The 24,929-nt window shown below is 39.6% G+C and overlaps 1 protein-coding gene across 4 annotated transcripts in view; it reads left to right on the top strand.

Moving 5' to 3' along the window:
* DIAPH2 (diaphanous related formin 2) overlaps nt 1–24,929 on the top strand; it is a 1,045,110-nt gene that overhangs the window by 103,728 nt on the left and 916,453 nt on the right. For all 4 annotated transcript variants that reach the window (XM_063431883.1, XM_063431882.1, XM_063431880.1 and 1 more), the window contains one exon: nt 14,587–14,691. In XM_063431883.1, the coding sequence (XP_063287953.1) occupies nt 14,587–14,691 (105 nt within the window). The remainder of the gene's footprint in view (nt 1–14,586; nt 14,692–24,929) is intronic.

Below are 24,929 nucleotides of genomic sequence, written 5' to 3'. Positions count from 1 at the left end.
CTATCAATGAGGCCAAGCGACACAGAGCACAGGTGGCGTTTTTCCAGGAAACGCATTTCACTTGGCAGGGCAGACCTAGATTTAATTCTAAAGAGTACCCCCACGACTTTCACACATGTTATACAACGAAAAAGAGGGGTGTATCCATATTGATTAGTAGTGATGTTACGTTTTCCTTGACGCGCAAAGTTAGTGATAAAAAGGGTCGTTACTTGATACTTCAATGCATAATTAATAATATACCATACACTCTGATTAATGTATATACCCCCAATGACAATCAACATGAATTTCTAGTCATGGTGTTAGCATTGGCGGAACAGTATAAATACGGGGAGGTAATCATTGGAGGCGACACTAACTTTTTACTAGATAGCACTGCTGACTCTTCCACCACAGCAACTATTTCTGCGACATCGCGGAAACAACGAACGGCTCTGACTGCACGCATCTGCGCCACTCTCACGGCCCAACATATAGTAGATCCGTGGAGAATACACCACCCAACAGAAATTGACTATACATGCCATACGATGGCACACAATAGCTATTCCCGAATAGACCGCTTCCTAATCCCGGCCACATTCTTGCCCCATATAGAGGAGGCTACTATTGGAACCATTTCATGGTCAGACCATGCCCCCATCACGTTAACAGTTAAAGAACCCTTCCCCAACAAAGGCACAGGTACATGGAGACTAAATGACTCACTGCTAGCGAACCCAGCAGTGGTGGATCAGATATCCACTGACCTGACTAATTATTTTAAGGAAAACAATACTGTCGACATCTCGACTGACCAGCTTTGGTTAGCTCATAAAGCCTATATTCGGGGGAGCTTCATAAAACATGCTAGCCACGCAAAGAAACTGAGAACAGCCGAATATAACGCGATTATGGCTGAGATTACACGGTGGACACACTCTAATAAGCGTGATCCAACCCCCACTTCACGGGAACACATATTGAAATTACAATCACGTCTTAGAGAAATAGAACTAGTAAAAACTACCTTTCTGCTGCGAAAAGCTAAATATAACTTTTTTGCAAACGGTAACAGAGCAGGTGCCAAGCTAGCTAATCAACTTAAACACAAAACAGTCGCCTCCAGGATTGCTCACCTGAAAGATGGGAAAGGGAACTGTACTATTGATCCGCAGAGTATTGTTAATCAGTTTGCCAAATATTATGGAGAGTTGTACAATCTGAAAGACAATGCTGACACAAAGGTTCCCACACCTGAGACAATTGACAAATTCCTAAAAGACTTGCAACTACCTGTACTCACAGTAGAGGAACAGAATAACCTAACACGACCCTTTTCCTCAGAGGAACTTTCGGCAGTCATCTCACAACTCCCGACCCGAAAATCCCCAGGACCCGATGGCCTTACCAACGCATACTATCACACATTCTCCACCATTCTTGCCCCATATCTACTCAACACCCTCAATCAGAGCGCGGAGAGCGGTGCCCTCCCGGCGGAGATGCTGGTGGCACACGTCTCTACTCTCCCTAAACCAGGTAAAGCCCCAACTCAATGTAAAAATTTCAGGCCTATCTCACTATTAAATGGAGATGCCAAAATATATGCTAAACTCATTAGCAATAGACTTGCCCCAATTCTCCATAAACTGATACATAACGACCAATCAGGGTTCATAAGAGGAAGACAAGGCTCTGACAATACCAGGAAAATTTTAAACATTGTATCCACCTTAGAGAGGACGGGTCAGGAGGGTCTTTTTCTTGCGCTGGACGCGGAAAAGGCCTTCGACCGTCTAAACTGGGTATACCTAACCAAAGTTTTAAAAAAATTCAATTTCCCTGATGCGGTTATAAAAACCATCATGGCCCTCTACAGCGCCCCTACAGCTAAAGTATCTCATGGAGGTTTTATCTCTGCACCATTCCAAATCACGAACGGGACCCGGCAGGGCTGCCCGCTCTCGCCCCTCCTATACATTCTATCACTAGAACCTCTAGCCCATAAGATACGAATGAATCCTGAGATACATGGTATAACGATACATGATAGAGCTTATTGCTTGGCACTCTTTGCGGATGACATATTTGTAGCCCTATCCAAACCCCACCAATCTCTACCCCCCTTGATGTCACTGCTAGAGGAATTTGGCACTATCTCCCACTATAAGTTAAACAGAGATAAAACACAAGCCCTGCCGATAAACCTCCCCCAGACCTCGACACAATTATTAAGAGAATCGTATCAATTCGACTGGAGGACGACCTCCTTAACATATCTAGGAGTCAAAATAGCCACTGCGATACCAGCTATAATCAAACTGAACTATACCCCTCTAATAACTAAATGTAAACTAGAGATCAATGGGTGGAGACATGTGCCGCTGTCCTGGATGGGAAAGATAAATGCCTACAAAATGATGATACTCCCACGTATCCTTTATGTTTTTAGGTTGCTCCCATTAAAGATATCCAAGATATTCTGTAAAGCCCTCCAAAAACTCTGCGGCTCCTTCATTTGGGGGGGTAAGAAACCCAGAGTCGCACAAGCCCTTCTCCAAGCTGCACCCAAGCAAGGCGGAGTAGGTCTACCTGATCTTTGGCATTACCATAGGGCCACAGTGTTAGCAGCGGGCATCCTAGCACACGCACAACCTGACCTTATTCAATGGACAGATATGGAGCGAGCCCAAAGCTTGGACATGACTCTTATTGACTATATGTGGACGCCCAAATGTCTCAGAAAACACAGACCCAAACTGTTCCCGACTACCCAATACATGGTGGAGGTGTGGGACCACTTCCTCGCCACCCTTAACCAAAACACTACATTTCACCCCAGAGCCCCCCTGTCGGCCTTGAAGGCGGTCTGCAAAAGCGTACCGCTAACTGACTGGACAACAGCAGGTATAACGCACATATCCCATATGATAAACAACAAAGGAATAATCCCATTTCCCGAGTTACAATCCAGATGGCAAATACCAAATCGGGCCATATTCCCATACCTTCAAATCAAAAGCATTCTCACAGCCCATGCACTGCCGGCACCTGACACACTGACCCCAGACCGTATCTACTCACGCCTGGTTATAGATAGATGTTGTTCGTCACCAACCAAACCAAAAGCACTAACCTTATGCTATAAATCTTGGCAGGAATCTCTGCCACATAAACCTCAACCACACAAGGCACAATGGGAAATAGACTGTGGCATGTCACTCACTGATAGAGAATGGCTGCAAGCCTTAAATGGCCTATCGAGATGGACACGTTGCTTCACACATATAGAGGCACAGAGGAAACTTATGTATAGGTGGTACATGACCCCACAGAGGCTCCAACACATATTCCCTAACACAACGCCCACATGCTGGAGATGCGGTTCTGAAATAGGTTCCCTAGTACATATATGGTGGTCATGCAAAGATATCAAGCCGCTGTGGGATATGACCCGCTCCATTCTGGACACACTAACGATTCCAAAATTCCAGATGACCGCAACCACATGCCTGCTGCTCCTCTTACCTGATCAACTGACCCCAGGGGAAAAACAAATCACGACAATATTGTTCCTGGCTGCCAGGAACCTCCTAGCACAACGGTGGAAAACTGTTGAATGCCCCTCCAGACCCCAACTGATAGAAAAAACACACCAGTTCTATATATATGAAAAGATGTCCATCACCCAAGCAACTAAAATGACCCGCTTTAAAGAGACATGGCAAATATGGGACAGAGAATTTGGGAAAAGAACTGCTATATAAACCAGGAATTCACTGGGTATTCTGCTCCAACACGCCCCATCACTAGAGACACGATATGCCATCAAGCTACCGAGTTACCAAGTTAATAAATTACACTCAAGTCCCCTCCCTCACCCCAGTTTTACCACCCATCCCATTCATTCATTTATTTGGGGACAAGACAACTACACTACTTATATCTACCATGACAAAAGCGGCCTAGCACGGCAAATGTCCAATCCTACTCTGAGCCCTAAAGTGAGGGTAGCCTGACGATGTTATGCTAACACAACTGTAAAACCACTGGCTTAATGACTATACCAAATTAATGAAGGTGATAATATTCTTGTTGTACTATTTGATATGACCCTCTTCGCCTACATGTTTGCTATGTGAACGCCCTACATGTCATGGACTGTTGAACTTGTGTTCTGTATTGTAACTTTAATGGTATCCCCGTTCCCTCCTTCTTTCTGTATCCTCCATTGTATTCTTGAAAACAATAAAGAATAAATTTGAAAAAAAAAAATATTATAAGCAAAAAATATGAAAAATGTGTTTGATTTTTTTCGATTTTTTTTTTTTCCGATTTTTAAAATTCTATTTTCACTTAATTCTGTGTCAGGTAAACAAACAAGATAATATGATATTAAAAGAAAGCATTTAATATTTATGTGGGCACTTAAAGAGAATCCCCAACACATAGCAAAAATTCTGGATTTTGTTTTGGTTCAGAGGTTGACAATTGCCTCTCTCCTTAATATTCATTTCATACATATGCATGTATATTCTTATTTCACACACATGCACACTATTTAGTAAATGATAAATAATATGCAATTTTTTTAATAAGCATATTTCTTGAAGTTGCAAAAAAGGAAATCGTGCAAATGTGTTTCCTTTCCTCTTTTCTTTTCTTTTTTTTTTCTCCAAAATAAATTCCACTGTTGCAAAACCTCAAGTTTACTGAATTCTCAGTTTGAAGTGTTTAATTTTTAAAACACTTTCTTTAAAGTATTTCGTTATTTTGTTCGTTTGCAAGGACTAGGATAAGTGTATTCAAATACAGAGTTGTAGACTTGACTCCATCTCCCATAAATCTTTAACTACCATGTACTGTCGCCAAAATATATATGTTATTTTATCATGAGTTAGATTTTATATAACAGTGTGGAACTCACTGCTTCTTTCATGCACGTAGCTCATGTTTCTTCATACTTTGGTATATGGAGACTTTCAAGCTTAAAACGGAGCTGTCACTTTCGAGGGTCTTTGCATATTTCACAAAGATTTCCGAAATGGACAGATCCCATGTCTACGGGTTACTAGGAAAGGTAAGTTTTACTTGCCTTAAGCTGTCCCTTGAAGCCACAGCTGGGAGTACACTTCAACTGCCAATAGCCGCGTCAGAGCTGTACTCTCGCGCATGCACCAGACTACAACAGTGAGGTCTTGCGGGAGCCTCCATAGAACGATGCTTGAATCCCACAGTTGTCATTTGTGATGGCTTCTGGGATTGGAACAAAAGTTGACAGTGGAGCTCTGCCTTTTTTTAACCTCAGGCTTTACCATTATGGCATCTTAGGATACCGTTGGAATTGCAGTAAAATTCCAATGCAGTCTTGATAAGTTGTTTATAAAGAATCAATCTTTATGAAATACTGAAAAGTGACGTAGCAGCTTTAATACTTGGATTGTTTCCAGGTGACATTGTGTTCTTCTACCAGATAGATTTTTATGTGCTGGAAAAAACAGAACTCAAATGACTATTCAGTTCGATATTTGTATTCAATATTGGGTGAGCCCAAGTCTATCCCTGTACATAAGTGTGTTTACATGTATGTACTGATGTATGTGTCTGTCTTTGCTTAGTATGTGTCTTTTTATCACTTTGTCTTTAAATATTTTTGTGACTTTAAGTACGATGTTCTCCAAGCACCACACTTTGCAAAGTTTGTTTTGTTTGTTTTGCACTGTAGCCTCCGGTTCTTTTGGAACCTAACAATGTCACTGTGAGAGGCAATGTACATGTAATACCAGATATTTTTCCCATACGCTCTTAAGCAAAAATATCTGTGGCTACCCAGTTATACACCAGTGAGCCAATTATTTATGGATACAGACCTTGGATTTAAAAAAGTTCTCCAAATGATTCAATACACCGAGAAAAAACTTTCCAAATGTTTTATCAACAAAAATTCCCATTGACTTTTAAATAAATCATTTAGAAATACTGTTTCTAATAGTATTGAGTTAATACAGTCAGGTAGTTGGATAATAAATTGGTTTAATCCTGCCTGTGTTTCATTCAGTTCTATCCTAATTTTTGCCAGTATTCACCTAGAATTCTTTCCCATTCATTGTTTTTCCTGCCAGCAATGATTTATGATAAGTTCTTAGGTGGGTCTAAGCAGACCATTTGAACACTTCTTGATACAGCCTTGATCCTTCTCTTCATACTGGAAGTTGTGCAATTTTGTTCTGTAGGCAAATTATGGCTTTAAAGCATACCATAGTATTAGACAATTTGTCCTTAAATAAACATGCCAGGATGGTTTTGACCTCTATTATTGAGTTGTATAGGTGATGTATTTAAAGTACCGTATGCAAACAAAATATGAATGGAAGAATTAAATATAAAAAAAAATACATCTAAATAACACTCTTCTCTAACGGTTTAACCCAGAAGTCTGTGTTCCAGAAATGCCTTGAGGAAATACATACGTTTCTCAAGCTGTTTCGAATGGGGAACCTCTGATTGGCTGAGAGCATCAGCTGACTGCTTTCAGCCAATCAGCATTGAATACATTAAACATGCCTGTATCAATATATGCATCTCCCCATGAGGCACTACTAAAATAACCCTTCTGTGTCTATCCATTCTGTAAAGAACACAATAAGGAGATCCGTTTTAATATGCTTCACAGTAAAACAGGCCATTATGTGATTAGGTGGAAACTATAATTTCCAAAGCATTTTATGATCCTAAATGCGTGATCTTTGTTTTAACAGCCATATACTTAGTTTGAATGGGTTGAGTCATTTCCTATTAACAAAGAACAAATGCCTTTCTAAATATATATCAGTTACTAATGCAAGCTAAATGATAATAGATAAAATTAAAATAAATGAACAATCCTTTAATCTTGTATGAGCAAAATTATAGCAAGATTATTACATTTTTAATCTTTTTTGTTTTTTGTTTTTAGTGCAAGCCAGAGGGAGATTTAGTAAGAATGGGTATGCTGACAATATGCGTTCACCCTCTTTATAGTAGTGTTTATAGTAGAAAATTCCATTTTTAAGCTGATGACTGTTTTTTAAAATGACATTCTGGGCAGCAGCTAACTACTATTTTTAATGCATAGTTTAGATAATGTATTAAGAAATAATACACAGAAAAAGCCAATGAAAGAACTCAGTGTATAGAGTTCCAGCGACAATATCTCTGTTTTGAAGTTATGATTTAGAGCAAGGTCAAGTCAGCCTGTCATTATTCCAAGGTTGATCAAATAAGTAACAATAGCTTTTGCAATAACATCTAGATGCCAGTATGTACATAGAATCCAGTGCAAAGCTAAATGTACCTTTTTTATTCATTATTAGTAACATCATTCGAGGTTTGCATCTTCTGCAGTGCACTCCTACTAAATCAGGAAGTGTTTTTAGTTAGAGCTGGACCAATATTTTTAGTTAGAGCTGGACCAATAACACATATATGCATGTGCATTTGGAAGCAACTTTATCCATTGCTTTAGTTCATAGGATCTGCACACTAAGCTTGCAAAAGGAGATTGACCTTATGTACCATTCATAACCCAAATAGTTGCAAAAGACACGTACCGGGACAAACATGGGAAGCATATTCTCGCTGTCAGTGATGATGGGCTTATGAGTGCAGCAAGTTTTACAAATCACTGTAGTTAAAAGCTGCTATGTTCATGGAAAGATGGACAATGGTTCTACTTGCACCTTCACCATATCCCATAAGTGGGGATTAAACCACTATATACGATATACACTAGAGCTGGTCATAGCTCTCTTACATGTGAGTGCAATATTACTATTACCTATATATTGTCTATTAAGTCTTGACATATTGCACTATTAGGTTGCCTTGTCTTTCTTCTACCTACATACGGAGACTAAAGACACTCAGATCTTCCACATCCCCCAAGCGTAAAGAACTTAGAAACCACAGCTGCATCTACTGCTTGATAAGAGACACTTTTTATATGTGACAATTTGCACTGTTGGAACAAGATTTTCAGTATTATTTGTTTAATTTTATGTGGTGCAGCCCTTATCTGTCTCTATCCTTTTTCAATGGTTCTACTTGCACCTAATCTCATGCAAGGAGCATAGGATGTTATGGTGTTTGGAGTATCCCTTTAACTAATTAACACTTGCACTCACAAAATAGGGTGTCTTTGCTGGTAATGATTCAGGAATGATTTTTAAGAAAAGCAAGCTTTTAGGGAAATTTTCGGTTGAACATAGGCCTTTATTGTATTCTTAATCTTTGCGGTGCTGACAGAGATCTACCTAGAGAGTGGTCTCTACGGGCCAGTGAGTTCCTATGTCTATGGCCAACTCTATCCAGAGGTGTTGGACTGTTAAGAAAATCATGGTACAGTAGTATAATTTACATCTATGCAATTGTTCAATATTGAAATATAAAGTGCTGACTAATATGTTCGTAAAATTGTGTTTTTAAATGTAAAAAAAGGGATTGCACGGTTCTAACAAAGGGAAATAGACACGAAAGGTTGGCCATTTGTGATAAACAAACAAAAAAGTGATGCGAATTGATGCCTTACTTTACTAAGTAATAGGATATTAATTGCAAGCTTTTGGGAAAAGATCATCCTTTTTCAGATGCAAATGAACAAAACACAATAAGCCAAAAACTAGCAATCACACCAGGAAAGGAACCATTGTCTTAATTTTAGGATTTTAGGATTTCTTGATCCTATAATTGCATCTATTCATGATATTTTGAAACCCCATTATGTGTCGATCACTACATTTCCATCCACACAATTCGGTTTCTAAAAGACCTTCTCCTGGCAAGTCACTAGATATGTGCAATTTCATTTTGGAATACGAGTTATAAAAAAACAGCAACTAATGTCACCTATACTGCATTGACTGTTACTGGTCTTTAAAGAGCTACATGTCATTCCTGAGCTCACCATTTTAAACATTTTTGAGTCTAAGATAAATTTCATAATTTATTTTCATTCTGTAGTTGTTTAGTTTATCATATACATATAAACAGTATAGCTGACAATTTACATGCTTAGAGTGGCTTCTAGTGATGTCGCGAACATAAAATTTTCCGTTCGGGAATGGCGAGCGCAAACTTCCGCAAATGTTCGCGAATGGGCGAACCGCCATAGACTTCAATAGGCAGGCGAATTTTAAAACCCACAGGGACTCTTTCTGGCCACAATAGTGATGGAAAAGTTGTTTCAAGGGGACTAACACCTGGAAGGTCTCTTCCTCCACCCAGCCACGTACAACACCAAGGGTCCCCGAAAGGTGACAAGAAGCCCCCTGTATTTTTTTTTTTAAATGTACACTACTGTTACAACAGATATGAGTTGCACTGGTGTGACACTGTGCCCTGGCAGGCCCTGAAATGCACACGTGTGAAGGAAACGGACTGCTATTATTTCACAGTCAAATTTCTAGTTTTTTTTTTTTTTAATGTACACTACTGTTACACACGATATGAGTTGCACTGGTTTGACACTGTGCCCTGGCAGGCCCTGAAACGCACATGTGTGAAGGAAACTGACTGCTATTATATTACAGTCAAAAAAGTTTTGTTTTTTTTAAATGCAAGCTATTGTGACACCAGATATGAGTGGTGGCACTGGGCAAGTGGGCACAGTATACGATGTGAGCCTGACACACAAACTGGCAGGCAGGCAACTGCAATTAGATTACACAGGGAAAAAAAAAAGCAGACTGATGTTCTAGCCCTAAGATCAGATGAGTCCTTCAGGACTGTAGTGGACACTGAATACACTAGCCTAGCTATCGATTTCCCTATTAAATCAGCAGCAGCTACACTGTCCCTCCTCTCACTAAGAATGCAGCTTCCGGGGGGCGGGGCCTAGCTGTCATGGAGGAAAGATGCACTTTGTGTGAGCTCCCTCAATATCTCACTTTAAGCAGCTATCAACAAGCGAATTTCACCCCAGAAGGGGATGACCCAGCAATGTTGCTCCTACCTGACCAATCCGACATGCTTAATAGCGGTCAGCAACTCGACAGAGTCTTACTTACCTCCGCGTGGCAAGTGTGGCCTGGTGCTCACTGGGCGGGAGAGGCGACCGATCTCCCGATCCTGGGATGTCCAGGAGCAGCTACTTCCCGGCAGGAGCTCCGTTACCCCCCCTCGGACCGGTGGTGGTTATCCCGGTCCACCCCTGAGAGGCTGTCTGGAGCTAATGGACGCACAGAGCACAGCCGCCCATGCTGACATACTCATCTGTGACTCTCCCAATATGGCGGCAGCCGCGTGTCCTCCTGGTACCAGCAAAGCATGGCAGGATATTGAGTCTAAGCTGGACAGACTCTTTAATCAATTTTGGAAGCAAATAACAAGCAGGAAGCCCCCAACAAGCTCCACCACAGCCCCAACAAGCTCCACCACAGCTAAGCGAAGCAGTCCCCATTAAAATCCACCAACGCAAAAGGCGTCGAAGACGGGACCGGATGCACAAACAGAAATGCAGAGCCTGCCCCACGTCAAGCACTCGCCTCCACCTTAAGCCACCACAATCCCACACCGGACATGAAGCACCACCGGGACAGATCCGACCACCCGAAAAAACAAGCTTCCACCGCCTCAAAGCCGCGATCCCGGCACTCAGCCAGAGACTTGCCTTTGTTGTTCCAGGTATCAGGGACTCCCAGGGTCTGCACCTGGCGCCCAGAAGGGATCGGATGAGCACAAGCAGTAAACAGCAGCCTGCCAAGCATGTCCCACTATAGCCGATGGTGAGGGTGGTGATGCTGAGGGTGGTGAGGGAGGGTAATGCTGAGGGTGGTGAGGGAGATTGATGCTGAGGGTGGTGGGGTGGTAAGGCTGAGGGTTGTGGGGGTGGTGAGGCTGAGGGTGGTGGGGGTGGGGAGGCTGAGGGGAGTGGTGAGGCTGAGGGTGCTGAGGCTTAGGGTGGTGGGGGTTGCTGAAGCTGAGGTTGAGGGTGGTGGGGGGTGCTGAGGCTGGTGGGGTGGTGAGGGGGTGAGGGTGGTGGGGAGGGTGGTGAGGCTGAGGGTATTGGGGAGGCTGAGGGTGGTGGGGGTGGTGAGGCTGAGGGTGGTGGGGGTGCTGAGGCTGAGTGTTGTGGGGTGCTGATGGTGGTGGGGGTGGTGCTGAGGGTGGTGGGGAGGGTGGTGAGGCTGAGGGTGGTGGGGAGAGTGGTGAGACTGAGGGTGGTAGGGAGGCTGAGGGTGGTGAGGCTGAGGGTGGTAGGGAGGCTGATGGTGGTGAGGAGGGTGTTGAGGCTGAGGGTGGTAGGGAGGGTGTGTAGACTGAGGGTGGTGAGGCTGAGAGTGGTGGGGAGGGTGGTGAGACTGGCTGAGGGTGGTGGGGAGGGTGGTAGGTAGGCTGAGTGTGGTGGGGTGTGAGAGAGCCTACCTTTAGTCCCTGGTGGTCCAGTGGGCTCCCTGGTGGTCCGGTGGCCACTGCTCCCAGTCTGCAGCTCCACAGAGCTGCAGGCCATGTAATCTCACGAGACCATCAGAGCGTTGCCATGGTAACCCGCGGCAACGCTCTGATTGGCCGGTTTTCGCGAGACACATGGTCTGCAGCTCTGCTCACTGCGGAGCTGCAGACCGGTGTCTGTGGTGGCTGGCCGGGCAGCCAGGAGGGGCCTCGCACCCGGCGGCATACCGGGCAAGCCGCCGGGCCCCCTCCAGACCTGACACAGTCTGCCCACAGGCAGTTTAGGCGGCCGCGAGGCCCCAGCCAGCGTCTAAAAAAAAAAAAGAATGCAGCTTCAGAATTAATCTAAATAGTATGCTGTCTAGGAGGTGGGAGGGTCTGGGAGGGAGGGTCTGTTGCTGATTGGCTGGAATGTGTCTGCTGACTGTGAGGTACAGGGTCAAAGTTTATTCAATGATGACGAATAGGGTGCGGACCGAACATCGCATATGTTCGCCATCCGTGGCGAACGCGAACAAGCTATGTTCGCCAGGAACTATTCGCCGGCTAACCGTTCAGGACATCACTAGTGGCTTCCCTATTCTTGTTAACTGATCTGGTGGTTGTCAGAGAGGCTGGGGAATATTTTTTAAATCTTATTTTTGACAGTCTTAACTTGGCATTATGAAAAATCCAGCAAACATATTTTAGAAGATATTGTTTGCAATAGTTGAAACTGATGAATTCAAGAACAAAATCTGCCCAATAACTTTAATTCAGATATATAAAGGTCTGTTTCTGATTGTCACTTGTGAATGTGTTGGCTCTATGAAAGATGCATTTAAAATCTTCTTGGTCTTTAATAGAATTTCATGGTAAAAATACTCCTGAGGATCAGCTCCATCTAAATACATTGTATCATTCTTACCCCTACTGGTGGATACATGAACTGCAAGCAAACAAAATCCATTGCATTGGGACAACTGGAAATCCTTATTTAAACATACCCGTAATTAAAGGTTAAAATAATAATTTAAGCAAATAAAATAGTCAGGCTTGACGTGTCTTTCTGTAATTGTAATGACACACTGACATTGATAAAAAATGTACTTGGCATGAATCATGTAGATGCCAGGGTACATCCATGTATACTGAGAAAAACTACTAAAGAATCACTGTGTCATTCATTTTATTTCCATTTGTATTGCCCGGATGTTGCTTTGTTTTGCCAACAAATCATAGACGTGCTATTGCTTTGCAAAGGTTTTACAGTTCTACTAGGATATAAGCTGCACTACACTACCGAAACATTATCAATTATTAAGAGAACACCCGGAAAATAACCAATTTTAAACTACTTTCAAAGTGTTTGACAAACCCAGTTATAATACAGTCATGTCTTTCTTGCACCATAACTACTACTGTAAGCCTGCATAACTGGCTCATTCATTTTACTCCATGTGATTGTAGGATTTCATTTGTTATGAAAAAATATATAATGCATCTTGTCATCTTACTCTATATTAATTCCAAATGACATGTGTTTGCACTGGTGAATGTTTTTTTTTGTTGTTTATCTTGAGATTTTGAAAATTAAACTTTTCATACAAAGCTAGAATGTGCAGAATGTCGCACCTGATGAGATTTTCCACGTTAACGGATTCAGAGCTTATTTTAAGGTGTTTCTTATCTGTTTGTATAACAAGCCTGAAGAAGAGGATGTGAGTGGACTTGCTGCATCTAAATTGACTTAGCCAGCCAATACAGATGTCACATCTGGTCTGCTTGTTTCCTGTAGAAATATCTGTAACAGAGAAATATGTGACCACGATGCTGTAAGGGCAACAAGGTGTTGTAGTGCTGCTTGCAAGGCAGGAATAAATTAATAAGTGCACTAGAATACAAAAAGCATACAGAGTAAGATAAAGCATGTTTATGCGAACGAGGTCACTTAGTTTGTGTTTCTATATAGTGTAATTTAATGGTGGTGTCATAAAAATAAAAAAACAAAGGCATTATTTCCTTGAAATACACGCTCCAGCATTATGTTTTTTTTTTTTTTTAATGGTTTATAAAAATAACAAAAATAGCTAATAAATAAAATAAAAATCTGTTTTTTATCTAGGCTTCCCTTAACCCCTTAAGGACACATGACATGTGTGACATGTCATGATTCCCTTTTATTCCAGAAGTTTGGTCCTTAAGGGGTTAATCTTATTGCAAAACTTTACTGACATACTGGGAGAAGAGTTACGTGATTGAATTACTGTCTATGTCTCCCCAGCGCCTTTCCCATCATATCTGTAACAGGATGAGTTAATGGCAACAGCTCCCACTAATTTTGGACAGGCCGGGGCATGTATAGGTGGCATGTAAAGTCACGCCACTTGACCAGTGTTAATATAACAGTTAGAGAATGTATTATATACATGCAACATTATCTAAAAATCTTAAGCCTTATTCATTCTCTGTGTTAATACTTTGTGTATAGTGATGTCCCGAACAGTTCGCCGGGAACTGTTCGCCGACGAACATAGCTTGTTTGCGGCGAACGCGGCGGGCGAACATATGCGATGTTCGGTCCGCCCCCTATTCGTCATGGAGGTGGGAGGGTCTGCTGCTGATTGGCTGGAATGTGTCTGCTGACTGTGAGGTACAGGGTCAAAGTTTACTCAATGATGATGAATAGGGGGCGGACCGAACATCGCATATGTTCGCCCACCGCGTTAGCCACAAACAAGCTATGTTCGCCGGCGAACAGTTCCTGGCGAACTGTTCGGGACATCACTATTTGTGCAATGCAGTACCTTAGGATAACCTCTTTCCTTTCTTGTTTTTCAATTTATTGCTTATAGTTTATTGTACAATGCATTATACATCCAATTTTATATGGTACAACAAAAAAGCTAGTGTACATAGATTGAGTTTGCAACTTAACAGTACTACATAGACTTTAGATAAGGCTGATTCAGACCTGAGTGTTGAGAACTATGATATGTACGCATGATGTATAATAGCATGTAAAGAGCTTATACATCATAGAACATCGGCATTGTAGTATAACATTGGCACCGTAAAGAAGTTGCAGTTCAACCTCTGGACATTACATATGGTCCTGTGTAGGAAATACAGCATATTTGTTTGTAACAAGCCATAAAACAATTTAAACTTAAAATGTGTTCTCTGTGTTTACAGGAGGATATGAACCTGAATGAGGAGCGCAAAGCCCCGTTACGGCAGAAAGAACTAGCGAGGAAACATGAAATGGTTGTCCAGTATATTTCTGCAACGGCTAAATCTGTAAGTTGCAAGACATATCAGAGTAATGCAATTAGAGTTTTATCTCGCTCCAGCTTTCACTTCCCTCTTGTCAAAATCTTCTCTTGTCTCCGTTTACTCTTTAAGTGCTCACGCAACGAAGCCCTTTCATAATAATGCACTTTAACACGCCTTCAACTGTGAATAAATATTTTCATTAGAATTTAGCCGGCATCGCCGAGCTGCTTCGTAATCTGAAACATGACACTTGCATCACTTGCAACCAGTAAGACTCAAAATCCACAGCTGTAGGCTAATCCAGAGGATTTTGCTGTTAAAATGTTTAAGTTTATCATGTAGAAGCAAGAGGAATGTTGATGGTACCTTGGAAAATCCAAAATGATGAAAGTGCCAGTGTAGTATCATCGTATTCAATATTTAAAGCTTCACTTCGTCTTGTTAAACTGCAACGCTCTTGAGAATGATCAGGCCATAAAATAATTCTTTGTAAATAGCATTAAGATGCTTTGCCTTATTTTAATCTCGGAGTTATCATTATAATTGTTCCGAGATGACCTCCTTTCATGTCCTTCAAACCATTCGAAATGTTATGTCACTGCTTGGATTAGCGCTTATTATCAGCCGTTAATTCTTGAAAAAAGCTCGTCACTTTGATCTTTAAAATTGCCAGCAATGGAATGTGGTTCAAAAGTTTCTGTATACGCAACTCGGTACGAGTTCTGTGCAATGAATGGCCATCACCATTCATATTGATATCTCCATAGTGATATACACTTGACATGACCTCATGCTAAGGTTAGTGACATTTCCATATAGTCATATCTCATGTAGCGATCTGTATTATCATTCTGGATTTGTTGACCTTGGAGTAGGAGAAAAACATACTTCAATAAACTCTCTTGGCCTGAGAGCTCTTTATGCACATAGTTTATTTACTAAAACCATGAATTTGAGAATTGCAGCCTTGTGGAATCTGTATTTCCAACTACGCTCCTGCAAAATCTTCTTCCAACGAAATACTTCAATATGTCAAGACATTTTCAAGAAAGTACCCCATAACTGCATTTGATTTGTAAAAGCAATTCACTTCTGACATTAAACGTAGATTGATGAACTCACTAACATTTGTCAGACGTGTGCCTCATGCAGTATACATAACGTAGTCGGAGTAACACATGCACAGCCTGACTTTATCCTTTCCGTGGCTGTGTAAATTAGCATTGCTGTCTGCAAGCAGAATTTCGATCATCTTCCTTATCTCATTTTAATTTACCAGTTCAAAGTTGATTGATTGTTTTTTATGCATACATTTAAATAATGTGAAATCTTGATTGACATGTGAATTTAATTTTCTAATGCTTTCTTTTTCCAATTCTTACATGTTGAAATTTCAAAATAAATCATATTGAAATATGGAAATAAAATACAACAAGTTTAACTTGTCAACAGAAAATAAAACCTACTAATGAACCAATCGAGTAATCTGTGAATAAAAAATTTAATATGTGTGTTCTCTTTTCCAATGTCCTAATATCACCTCATTGCTCTTGTCGGCACTTCTGCTAATATAAATTAAATTCACTTCCTCTCTGTTTTGCATCATCTCTTCTCATATTTTTAATACTGTATAATCTGACCCAGTTTTTCGAGATCTTTGACACAAAGTTGGGGGTAAATGGATTTCAAAGGGGAGGTAAAAATAATTTTGCTAGAAACAAGACTTATCATCACAAGGGACCAACATTAACACTGAAGGTTATGTTTTGAGACTAGATGCGAACACACAATTCTTCTCTCTTCCTACCTCTCTCGTTATCTTTTTTTCTTCTCAGACATATGAGTAGGTTCCCTTTCTAGCGCTTTGTGGCACTAGAATGTTTTCTGAAGGCTTACAAAAGGAGCATTACACTATTAGAAGCCTCCACATTTTAATTTAGTTTTGGCAACGCATGTCCTGTTAACATTCTAGGTTCTGCTTACTGAAGTGTACGATTTCAGCCTATAGAGTTAACCTGTATTGTAGTGTCTCCTACTGTACACCCTTGTGCGTAAAACCTAGGTTGCAAACCCATATTATATGAATAGTTTTTGACAGGTGTTTATAGGATTAGAAGACTGATCCAATTTTCTTCAATGCCAGGCAAAAGGTACGCTATACATTTTTACAGAAACTACATCAAACATTCTATGTAAGCATAAGCTGGTTAGGGAGTCATGACACCTCTCTTTTGTAAAAATAAAACTGCTACGAAAAACTCTGCCTTGCAGGAATATTCTGTATTTTCCCTAGAATATATGCATTTTAATAACATAATTTTTAAATTCAGCTATGCTGTATGTATAGCTCTCTCTTGAGTCTGTTAATAAATGTCCAATAAAACAGCACTTTCTTATATTTTTTTTATATTTTAAAAAGCTGTTTATTTTTAAATGAGTGATTTGTAGCCATTAATTGGTTAATAGGACTATTGAGATCTACACACCTTCTGCATGTTCTAGGAGAATGGAACTATTCGTATGCCCCTTGGCATCTTGTAAAGATTCCCTGCCCACACTACTCTGTCAACTTTTTGTATAGTGTGTGAGGACAGAGGGTGTTTATTGTGTAAATGTAAACAATGAGTCATCCATTTTTATAGATGATGAATTAGAAGTAATGTAAAAAAACTGAAAAATATTTGCTTTTAAAAGTTTCTAAGACTGACACCTACACATCAAGCTCACTACTAACAGGTCTCTGATACATTTAATACTTAATTTTATTTTTTTAATTTTTTTTGACAGGAGCCTGCTACCCCTGTAACTTCAATGGCCCATTGAAATCCATTAACGATACATTTGGAGAAGACCCAACCACCTTAATTTTCAACTAGACTTTATGGTAGCAGCAAGGCTAATTCTATGATAAAATTAATGTGAATTTAAGGTGGTCCTGCCTCCTCCAGATTTATCACTATTTCACATCAAGTTTTAAGTAGCTGACAAATCCCTCCCTAGAAAGATGTGTACCACTCAGAAGCATCCCATGCTGGTCTAACAGACCAAACAGAGAAGAAGGTTTAATGGGTCATATCATTCCTAAAGTCAGGGAGGGGAGATTGACTATTTCACTGTTAGCATCCCAGAGATGCTTAAATACAGACATTCATTTTATAACTACTAATGCCTTCAGGGTCCTTAAAATTGTAAAATAGTATTTGAATGTATCTTTTTTTTTGTCAATCTTTATTTTTGGATGTGCTTTTACGCACAAACAGGCTTGCAATGCCATGATCGCAATTGCAGGCTTACAGTAACTGATAAGTAAAAAAAATATTGTGTAAAATTGCAAAATTTACATTTTTACATCTGCAAGGCAACATACACAGAAAATTGTGTTATGATATATTAATAAGCTAGCTATTCATCCTTTGCTTAAAATATATGTTTTATTATATACTTGGTAGTAAAGGGTTAAATGCAAGGGAGTCCGATATTTCCCAAAAGTCCCCTAATGCATCATACATACTAGTAGTATGCTGCACTAGTCAGCCTGCTGTTCTTGGACTACATTTCCCCAAATTATTTTCCTATTATTCCTGATAGAGATAGTGGTCAGGGATGTCACACCTGCAAAGTGTCCCCAATAGAGGCAGTCCATATTTTGGGCTCAGATCCCTCTCCCCTCTCCTAATTGTTTTAGGAGTTTCATATACTTTGTACGTTTGAGTGTATGGTAGAGCTCCACAGAAATAATACTCATAGTAATGTATATTTTTTTAAGGTACATTGGTATTGTGCTAAATTACATTCAGGTTAACATAATATGTTTGTAAATCACTTTACATTTCTCAGAACAGCCCCTGACCGCACCTCCCACTCACACCCTTAATATGAAAATATCCCTCGTTGTCAAATTAAGAGCTATGAATATGTATAATATTGTGAACTGTATGGCTCATTATCCTCATCCAGAGAGATTTCAGTTCTCAGTTTCCAGTGTGTGAGAGGCTTAGGAGTACATTGCTGTATGAAGTGATGTTTTTATGACTCCACATTCATTATAATGACATACAACATAGCTTTACCAATGACATTTTAAAGTAAATCAAAATAACTACGACGATCCCCAAACCTGTCATTCTGTCGAAACATTTTCAACTTTAAACGTCACTATGATGAAAAGGTTAAATATGTTTAACCACAAAAAAAAAAAAAAAAAAAAAGACACAATATTGACCTTATCCTAATTAAACACCAGTATCCATTTAGTCTAGGAACTAGATTTACAGAAGCCAATTAAACAGAATTCTCTGCAGGACAAGAGCTGAGGATCAGCAGAATTCTATAAATTTGCTTATTTAGTGACCACAGGCAGAAATATGTTTTAACAGATAAGTGAAAGTGCTCCAAGCATGAACAATCTGTAGTTTCAAGAGTATTAAATGATAGAAGATGTTTTTCTTGCAATAGTGCAATTTTCCTTTTTTCCCTTTTTTTGCCAATATGATTATACTGCTCTGAAATCGCCTTAACAGTTTAATGTTTGAAGGGGGTCTGCATACCTAAGGACCTGAAATGGTTACAAGTGTGACTCACAAAACCATGAGTTTAACCCCTTAAGGACACATGACATGTCTGACACGTCATGATTCCCTTTTATTCCAGAAGTTTGGTCCTTAAGGGGTTAAAACTACATTTCCCCAAATGTATTTTTTTTTAATAATAAGACCATTTTTGGGTTACTTACTTACCTACAAGGAAAGAATGTAGTCCTCATGCTGAACACTAATAAAGGCATGTGAATAATAATGTACTGTTTAATTAAATTCATAATTGAAGATCTGAGGGGTTTTTGTCCTCCATTTTCTAATATGCATATTATTTTAGTAATTAAATGATTTTCGTTGGCTTGTGAAAGTTCTGACTATGAATGCATCTTTTTCTATTCTCTGGATTATTGCTGTTCTTTGTACGTGTTGACTGTCGGAGTATTTCAGGAAATGTAGTCAAATGACTCTGTAAAACCAGGGTTAGACATCCTTGCAACATATACTGTGGTGGCCAGTGTAATCATATTTTAACACCCTCCATCCTGCCTAAGATGCTAAGGCTTACCAGAGTCTGATTACCCATTAGGGGAATAAGTTAGCTGTGTAGAGCTCTGGCCCCGAGTGTGAGCAGTTCCTCCTTGAGACAGCAGAGAAATCAAAAGATTTCACTGCTCGGCCCTGTGTCCTCTCACTTTGGGGTAGAATTGTGGTCTGCACAATATCAGGCACCGACCTCTTTAAGAGTGCCCTTGTAGTCCTCAGTGCTTCTTGATGACGCTGAGCACTGCAGCTTGAGTCATAGGTGATTCTGCTCACTCTCTGCTGGACCACCAGAGATCCAGCTCACCCTCCTTTGCACCATTATGGAAGTTAAGCAGGCGGGGGGAGGAGGGAAGGGGAAAATACACACATTTAGATTTCAGCACACACAGACACACGTGGCCTTCTCCCTCATACAGTTCACACACACACACACACACACCAATTAGTTAACACATACCACTCACAGAAATAAAGCCCATGGCTCTAAAAGAGGGCCCCAATCGGACACCCTGCCTAGGACCTTGGAATGACTTAATCCAGCCCTGCTCTTCGCTACTTCCTCAACCTACAGTATTTGCATGCAATGCTTTGGGTTTTAACGTTTGATAAATTCTGCTCATTGTTTCCGGGTCCATTACACATTTTTTTCCTGCCCTGTCGCGGCCTTGATTTACATTGCAGATGTTATTCTTGTGGAATTACCTGGTCAAGAAGATAGATGGATTTTGGATGTGATTCATGGAACATCAGAAAGATGTTTAGGAGGCGGTGTTCAGGGGCAGGACTGTTGCACTATTAATCTGTATCTTTTTTTCCATCTTATCAGTATTGAGTGGTGGTAGTAATTACCAAGAGACCTCTCCTTCTCCTAAATGGCACACTGGATTCCCCCATTTATGCCTACTCAGTGCTAGTACTTTAAGTACATATGTTTTTCATATTTGTATTTAAATTGCCACTATGTGGGTTAATCACATTAGCTTGCTTTTGTATATTAGCACTAAGGTTCTTATTTTAGTCAATCAATATTTTATTTTTTTCTATTATTTGTTTTGTATTTATCTTTTGGTAATTAGCATTAATTATTTGTTTTTTTCTATCTATAAAAATTAGGTGAAATGAGAACCTATAATATTCCTTCTGTGTTAGTTTGGCAAATCTCACTGTATTTGTATATCTTCGAGATGCAATTATTTCAGTGGTTTATCCTGCAGTGTTTTTGCAGTGAACATGTTAAATGGATTTGCATTTGTAAAATGTCACGGCTGCCTTGAAAGGCCTTGTGGGAAATTGACAGAAAAATCTCTGTGCACGGATGCTCTGGCCTTTAATTGGTGGACGAGGGAAGTGGGAACAGAAGAGCACATTGCTTTTTGATGTGATGTGGGCTGTTATGGTTAATTATTAGGTATTAAAAAAGGAAATAATCCCTAAAATAATCAGTTTAAAACACTCCATCTTTCATAGAGTACTAAGACCTGCCAATCCAGAGGCTTGAATGTTAATAAATGGCTAGAGTTAAATATTTTGTGCAGGAATGGATTATGTAGCTTAGAGATGTCTAGGGGTTTGTCAGTAAAATCTATCATTTGGATTATTTAGAAGACAAACCTTTGTGAATTCAGCAAAGTAAACGTAAAATATGACATTAAAATAAAAATGATGACATTTTTTCATTTGGTCAGTGTTTGTATTGTCATGATCTCAGATAGTAAAATGCTAAATTGAGAAAGCAACTCACATTTTACTGAGAAATCTTTACAATGTTCCTTTGGTTGATCATATCTGATGGGTCTATCTCCAGCAAAAATGATATATCTAACTCCATATGCACTTTGCTTTCTTTCAGTTGTGTACATAAGTGTGGAATAAAGACATGATAATGCAATGTCGTGAATGCTTCCTTATTCTTCAAACATATTGAAGGCTGATTGGGGCTGATGGTTAGAACCATGTTTTGACAAAGAAAGCTCAGAAAGATGCTAGAATGCCCATTCCAAAGCACGATGTCCGTTCTGGGCAAAGTGGTGCGATGACGAGTATGGTGGAAACAGAGAATGTGAGAAAATGTCATCTAGGTCTCCTGTGACGAATTCTTCTATTAGCCAAGGTTATTTAGAATTCAGGGTGCAATGAAGAATTATTCCAACAAATATCATTATCCCTATCTGTATACCAATAATCCTAATTTCCCAGTCATATTAATCTCCGTATATCCGTTCTACACAGCATCATTATAAATTATTCTGGAGCATGATTTTTATAAAATCCCCATCCTAGCAAAGCCGCAAGCGATACCTTGGAGACTTGTAAATATATCTACTAATCTTATATGGAATGCATGTATTGCTAGAACTTATGATTGCATTTTGAATATACGCACATAGATGACTTTTTAACAGGTTTACATACTTCCTGTGTGCTCCAATTTTTATCCCAAATCCTGTTTTTTTACCCAATAATTTGTCCAGTTCCTGCTTTCTTTAAGCTTTGTCTCACCTAAGTTAGCAATTTAGTCCCCCTCTACCTTTAATTCAAATTCCTTTCTTGTGCTCCTAGAAAGTTAAAACAGAAACATAGAATGTAGCGGCAGATAAGAACCATTCAGACCATCTAGTCTGCCCAATTTTCTAAATACTTTCATTAGTAACTGGACTTATCTTATAGCTAGGATAGCCTTATACCTATCCCACGCATGCTTAAACTCCCTCACTGTGTTAACCTCTACCACTTCAGCTGGAAGACTGTTCCATGCATCCACTACCTTCTCAGTAAAGTAATACTTCCTGAAATTATTTTTAAACATTTGCCCCTCTAATTTAGGACTATGTCCTCTTGTTGTGGTAGTTTCTCTTCTTTTAAATATAGTCTCCTACTTTACTGTGCTGATTCCCTTTATGTATTTAAATGTTTCTACCATATCCCCCCAATAGAAACAGAAAGAAGGGGAACTCTGACAGAGCCATATATTAAATGTTCCCGGGTTAATTGTAACAAAACATATTTGGATGGTATAGAGTTCAGTTATCAAAACATGTCACGCTAAAGGTAGTTATTGCTAAATGTTTGTACTTCATGCTTGACAACTTGCCAAGTAGGATCTATGCCCATTTGAGGCTTTTGCCATTGTGTTTGAATGAATATTGAAATAACAAAGCATGAAGACCACTTGTCCATAATGGTAGTCTTGGAGTTGGGCCCCGGGGAGCTTTGTAAGGGTCACTAAAATTTCTGATGGCAGCCCTGCAAGTGACACTTCAGATTTGACTTACTTTACTTGCCCTGCACGACTTGAAAATATCTTAAAAGGCCTGTTTGAGTATGTTCACAATGGTTAACCTAAAAATAATAAAAAAAAATGATATATATATATACACTCCCATGCATGCATACATTTCAGATAAATTTGATGATTTCAAAGGAATAATGATTTGATAATGGTTCCATATATATAAGAAAATACAGTGATATGTTCATACTTTTCCAATTAGTACTTTAGTACAGTCTCTAAATAATTAATTATTTTAGCCCAACATCATCAGATATCCCCCCCCACCCCCGCTTCTTTACACACAAAATAAATAGTATTATAAATTAAATGGCACATATTGCAAACACATTTTTATTTAAACATGTACACATGCAGTGGTGTCACATGAGTCTGAGATGAACCCATGTAATGATAGGGAGTTTTCATGCAGATCTGTGCATAATTAAGATGCACATATTCTGTTACCTGTGTCTCCACTGCCACAAAGTGGAGACACAGGTTTGTATATAAATGAGAGCTTTGACTACTGTGGTACCTAGGGCTACTTGCAAATTATTCCATATTACAACACATTCACTATTTTCAGTAGACACAGATACTGTGGCACCTGAATTAAGTCTACAGGCCACCAGCCAAAGAACAAAATTGGGGTGCAAAGGAAGTGATGTAGTGCTGAACTTGCAATTTGCCCTGTACAACTCCTCCACTTCTCTGTACTTTAGCAGTATTTTCATTATAGCCAGCCAGACGTTGCTGCGAGACTGTAGATCACAATCCTCTGAATGCAAGTGGCCTAGGCTGCAATTGTTCCCTTGGCTCCCAATCCAGCCTTCCTTGGCTATCCATTAGGTAAAAAATCATGATCAAGTTGCATCATTTATGTTGGTTATTGGCCATTTTATATGAATACAGTGTTTATTGCCAGCCTCACCAGAAAATACCAAAGACCGTCTGGGCACACAAATGTGACTTCAAGCAGTCTTTAATTGGATCAAGCCAAAAGACAATGTTTCTGCTCAGCTAAGAAGCTTTGTCAAGACACCACAAAGTACCAACACTTCCGAGAGTGGTATCAATAGCACTTAGTAACAGAAAAATATCCTCTACATTTAGTAACTACAAGAATCACATATTCCATGTCATGCCCTTTGTCTGTATCCTTCTTCTCATTTCACTGTTAGACTCCTATCGTTATCCCTAGATCATAAGCTTATATGCTCTGCCTTTTCTTATCGGTTTTCTTACCTTAATCCAGAATAATAACCTGTCCAGTGTTCAATGGTCATATTCTGGTTTCCTTTATCCATCACCAAACACATTCTACCAGATGATAACTAGTACTCATCAACCCTTGTGTGACAGATACATCCCCCCAAAAAACTCTAGTCAATGCACTAATTAATAATTAGCTACTAATACCAACTCACTCTGGTAGTCTGAAATTCATATTCTAATGGTAGTGTTGGTGGCATCACAGTTTATGTATATGCATAGTGTTACAGCAAATAACTTTAAACAGCATCAACATTTTTTAGTGCACCACACTTTTTAATATTGAGATATATTATTATTTCTATGTGTGCATGTTTCTGTGTGTATTTCTCTTCCATCATATTGCCCTATAGATAGACCTCCTACACATTACAAGTTGTAGTGTAAGCTCAGTACAAATAACCAGTTATACGGATCTTCTATATATTCTAATGCATGCTTTTCTTTACTAATAGTGGGTTCTATTTGTTCCTGTAATAGCATGTTTTCCTCTGTAATCTCTCTTACCGTCTTGCATTTTTCTCTGTACCGTTTTACATGTGATAGCACAATTTAAAAACAAACTGTTGAAACTAACAATTAACTAATTAGTACTTGGTAGCCTTTCTTGAATTTACTAATAATATCTACTGTATTTGTTT

Source organism: Pelobates fuscus, chromosome 9 (assembly GCF_036172605.1).
Source record: "Pelobates fuscus isolate aPelFus1 chromosome 9, aPelFus1.pri, whole genome shotgun sequence".
NCBI classification, from domain to species: domain Eukaryota; kingdom Metazoa; phylum Chordata; class Amphibia; order Anura; family Pelobatidae; genus Pelobates; species Pelobates fuscus.
This window is presented reverse-complemented; position numbering and strand designations above follow the sequence as displayed.